The following is a 5000-nucleotide window of genomic DNA, read 5'->3' as shown; positions in this document are numbered from 1 at the left end:
TTGGTGCAAGAACACAGCTCTGCTTCACTCCTGAATTCATAGGGAAGAGGCTAAACAGGCCCCCACTACACTTCACAACATTTTCAGTATCAGTATACAGGCTTGATATTAATCCAATAATCCTTGTTGGAATTCCCCTTAGTGTCAAGATCTTCCAGAGTGATTTATGATGCACTGTGTCAAATGCCTTCTTGAGGTCAATGTAGGCTGCAAACAGTCCATGACCAGACTCACAAGGGTGCTCTACAAAGACTCGTAGCACTGTGATAAGATATATTGCAGACCAACCAGGAGTGAATCTGGATTGTTCTGGCCTCTGGTGCCTCAGTAGATAATCTCTGATACATCTCAGGATGTGAGCAAGAACTTTGCCTGGTATGCAGAGCAAAGAAATGCCTCGGTGATTGCAGAAGTCCCATCAATAGGTGGTTACTCACTGATGAATGGATCTGGCACTGGGATTTTGACACCGCTCACATCCAAGCTAGCTGTTGGTGGATTAACCTAGTAACTGCTCAGAGTACTCAGCTCAACATTTTTGTACCCCAACATGATCTGAGATGATCCAGCTAACAATTGAGTAGACTGTTGTCTGTGAGGAAGGCATGTATTTCAGTCTTCTCAGGGCTTGGTAGATAAGCTAAGTACTATTACTTGGCCTTTCTCATCAGTGCCTGAGTCCTAAGTGCTAGGGAACAAAGCAAGTCTATCACCAATGAAATCTGAAGCTACATCAAGTGTAATGTGCTTGAAAGTATCCCACAGTGCTACAATGTCCATCAGGTTGCTTAGTTCTGTAAACGACCAGAGAGGCATACTCCCCCTCCCTTAGCCTGTCCATGTGAAACTCCCTAGGGTGATCACTGGATTAAAGGGGAGCTGAGAAGTGGACATGGAGGGTAGCCAAATTAATCCACATAACTGAGCACTCCAGTAAACCCTGCAGTTCTGGAGGACCCTCCAGTGAGTGCTACAAGGATATGGTCGATCTCCTAGCGAGGCAGGTCAGGGTACTGGTACCAGTAACCAGAAAGCCTTAATCTCTGGGATGTAATAAAGTACTGGAGAAGGAGGCTATTCTTGCTACAGGCAACAGCTTCTGAAGCATAGGGACTGATAGATATCTCATAGTTAGCTTGATTACAGGTGGATACCACACTGGAGTCGACCAGAGCAAGACGAATGTCTTACCAAAAGCAACTGTCTACCACTGATGCGATTTTGGTGTAGAATACCCTTTTCACATTGAACTCACAAATATTGGTAGGAGTGTACACAGTCCTTAAAAATATTAAGTCAAATACAGGCTTCAGTCTCAATGCCAGTATACACTCATCTACCAAAGTAACCTCTACTACCAAGGGCTGCAGTGTGCTAGAGATGGCTGTGGCTACCTCCTGAAGATGGTGACGCCACCCACACTGCCAGGTCTTCTCACCTCCGAGAAGGCAGCCACCTCATTTCTCGACAGCAGTGGCAACTGATCCTCCTGCCGCAAAGAGTGGACGTTCCAAGCCCCCACCTGGACAGCCTGTCTAAAGTTAAATCTGAGGTCATCACTCAGGGTGGACACTGTCTCTGCCACCCCTGCTGTCATTGCCCCATATAGAAGGGTAAGGCAAGCCTCACAAAGGGGGTAGGGGCAAGGCACAGGAGTTAATATGAAGCCAGGGCATGGCCACATGCCAGTGGGCCATGACTCAACCTGCAGGGCCTCCTTCTGCTAGGAGCCTCCATAATTCAGCCTAGGACTGCAAGGTACCCAATTTCTATGGGTGGCTGTGAGGAGGCATTGCAGAAATTGATGGTGGAGAGGCTGTGAATCTGGCAGTGGAGGCTTATGCAAGTTGCTCTCTTTTTCACACCAGGCCAGCCAGCGGTGGCAGCTGCAAGTGAAAAGGCATAGACAAGCAGTTATCACAATGTAGGCTCCACACCAGTGCTTCACCTCATCCTGAACATAAAGCAACCACCCATAAAAAAACAACATAATGAATTCTTTCTTGTCTTTCTGATGCTCAAGGATACATTAATTATGTTTATAATTGTGAAAACACTCAGCTGTGTTGAGAATCTAGCTACATTAGCACACAATGTGAGAGAAAGTATTTGTCAAAACTTCAAGTGCCTGAAATCTGTTTTGAGAAAGGGAACGAAGATAATGTTACATAAACATGTGTGCAATGATATTTGAATTTTATATTATATTCCTCTTCAGTTTCCTGATGTCCTCCTCATCTTCAATGGTCTTCCTTTTCTTCCCTTCATAATACTGTATATTTATGTTTTATATGTGCAATGTTGACAATAGGGTTTATTCTCATAAAATTATTATACAATATTTTATAGACTTATGAAATATGCATGTAAGCATTAAAAATGGAATGGAGGCCTGTGTAAAATGAAAGTCGCAGTTTTCTTAATCAGCCAATTCTCCCAGGAGGAAGTTTGGATACTATTTATATCATGTGGCTCAATATCTTTGACAATGGTGTGTGTGTGTGTGTGTGTGTGTGTGTGTGTGTGTGTGTGTGTGTGTGTGTGTGTGTGTGTGTGTGTGTGTGTGTGTGTGTTTGTGTGTGTGTGTCTGTGTCTGTGTCTGTCTGTCTGTCTGTCTGTGTGAGTCATTTGTTAAAGGAATATGTGATCTTGAAAAAAATCACTGCCATTTCTTGTGAATGAAGACTCAATCTAAAAGTTGCCATTCAAGTCTGTAATTGTCTTTCATGTTTTAATAAAGCATGTATATGAGATTAATAAAATCTGTTATTTTAAGAGTAATTGTATATGTTTTATCTTGCACCTTTATTATAGAATTAGATAAAAATGTGATACTAACTATTGAAAAAACTACTTTAGAGTGTTGCACATACGAGTCTTATCCTTAAGGCAGCATAATTGTCATTTACATTCTTTTACAAAGATATAAATCAAATAAATTCATATTGCTCTTCTCTGAAAAATAGGAAGTGCATCCTTGAAGATAAATTTGGCAGAATCCACAAATCGGTGTTCTAAATAGATACTGCATTATATGCCAGTTATTAATAATAATAATAAGGTAGTCTTATGTGAGATGAAACATAGCTTAGAACTACAAGTAGGTCACCACTTCTCTCTGTGTGCTATGGGGTCCTGATCACCAGAGAGACTCAACTCATTAGTAGTAAATTAGTACTTGGGTGCTTAAGTCCACAGAACTACTGTTCTGGCATATAATATTATATAATATCATATAGTATTATCTCATGGACTTGGTAACACCCAAGAGATGAATGATGAGGTTAATGAAAATGTAAGTAATGGCAGAATTTATATTTATGTCTGGGAAAAAAATTGCTTAGCAGTACCTTAACTAATATATGCCATATATTTCAGAAGAAATGACATCCTTTATTACAAAGCTTAGCCAAGCTCTGAGCTGTCCCACCCAATGCATCATACTCTCCTTTAAGAAAACTTACTACTAATGGATAGGATTTAATTGCTTCAACTAAAATTTACATCCGCTTTCGCACCAACGATTCTGATGCTGTCGCACATCATCACATCATCTTTTGACCATTTTGCGTTATTCGGATTCTTCTAGATGTGCCTTTCCGCTTTAGCTCATCTACTCAGCGCTAAATGGTTTTTAGGCGCCATCATCCGCCTTACGCACCACCACTATCTGCAATATCACTTCTGCCGCGAGAAGGCTAGGATGGGACTTGTTTGCCAGCGGCTTTGTGGTTCGCGGGCCGTTGGGGTACTTTTTAGATAAAAAGGAGCTCATCCTTTTTACCACCCTGGCATTAGCAATCCTTTTAAGGGGCAACAATGAATTATTCATCTACTATTTATTTTACTCATTTATTATTTTTACTAACATTTATTAATCAACTACTGTGTTTATTTACTGAAGACTTTTAGGCAGACAGCAGTGGTATTCATGACTGTCCTTGATGCTATGATGGTATAAATAGTATTTATTTGTGCAGGAAACCTACCTAATGCACCAGAGATACTCCAAAAAAGGCAAATACGTCAATAATTTTACACCAAGATGTAAAACATTGAGCGCTTTTATGGTTTACCATTGTTTTTCCATTAACCGGTGGCCATCTTGGAAATAATGGCCGCCATATTGGAATTTTTGATGGCTAGCACTTTTTTCTCAAAACATGACCTACATAGCACATTCACACCAAATTTCATGCTTGTATCACCAACTGAATGATTCTAGTCCAAAATCACGCGTGGCTGCTCCTCTAGAAATCCTAGACTCGCCATCTACCGCTCAATTGCGTTGACAAATTGCTTATGCAAAGTCATGGAATGTATTGTCAACAAGGTATTGCATTTTTTGAATTTCAGTAATTTACTAGTTGACGAGCAGTGCGGCTTCCGAAACTCTTGATCAACTTGTAAAACTGGACAGTCACATTCAAGAGGCAATTGCTAAAAATTGCTTTTGATTTCAGTCTTCTTAGATACAGAAAAATCCCATGACATGGCATGGCGGTATGGCCTACTCAGAAAACTGTATGCTTTTGGATTACATGGAAACTTGCCTTGTTTTATTCAAATTTAGATTTTGGACAGAACTTTCTCTATCAAATTGTTTTCTGACAGTCTTACTTTTTCGGACATTACACCCGGAAGTGTCTTGTTAACCAACATTATTTCTGTTGGTAACAGAAATAATGTACGCCAATGATTGTGCACTATGGTATTTAAGCAGTGATGCAGATTTCTCGGCAAATCATATCCAATTGGAAATTATTCATAACTGGGGCCTCTAGTGGGGTTTTCAGTTCTCCACAAGAAAGAGTATTGGGGTAAGTTTTTCACATAGGAAGATGCCGAACATCAGGCTAACTTTAGATATCACCCAATACTTATTAAAAATTCTGCTAGATTTTTTGGTCTCCTCTTTGATAGTAGACTTAATTGGAAAGACCACAATGGATAGTTAAAGAATAAATGTTAAGGAAAACTTAATTTACTAATGTGAATTG

General features: G+C 40.2%; 2 protein-coding genes across 2 annotated transcripts in view; one reads left to right on the top strand and one right to left on the bottom strand.

The window, feature by feature from the left end:
- Window positions 1–816, bottom strand: part of LOC119576702 — a 968-nt gene extending 152 nt beyond the window's left edge. Inside the window, exons 1-2 of the mRNA XM_037924348.1 lie at window positions 714–816; window positions 1–372 (exon numbers count right to left, since the gene is read on the bottom strand). The exon at window positions 1–372 is cut by the window's left edge and continues 152 nt beyond it. Of these exons, the coding sequence (XP_037780276.1) occupies window positions 1–372; window positions 714–816 (475 nt within the window). The remainder of the gene's footprint in view (window positions 373–713) is intronic.
- LOC119577092 (deoxynucleoside triphosphate triphosphohydrolase SAMHD1-like) overlaps window positions 1–2781 on the top strand; it is a gene marked incomplete at its 5' end in the record, with an annotated part of 6691 nt that extends 3910 nt beyond the window's left edge. Inside the window, 1 exon segment of the mRNA XM_037924775.1 lies at window positions 1–2781. This exon segment is cut by the window's left edge and continues 460 nt beyond it.
- Between the last annotated feature and the right edge of the window lie 2219 nt (window positions 2782–5000).

Source organism: Penaeus monodon, chromosome 9 (genome assembly GCF_015228065.2).
Source record: "Penaeus monodon isolate SGIC_2016 chromosome 9, NSTDA_Pmon_1, whole genome shotgun sequence".
In the NCBI taxonomy this organism is placed as follows: Eukaryota; Metazoa; Arthropoda; class Malacostraca; order Decapoda; family Penaeidae; genus Penaeus; species Penaeus monodon.
The sequence above is the reverse complement of the archived record's forward strand: the minus strand, read 5'-3'. Positions and strand labels throughout refer to the sequence as shown.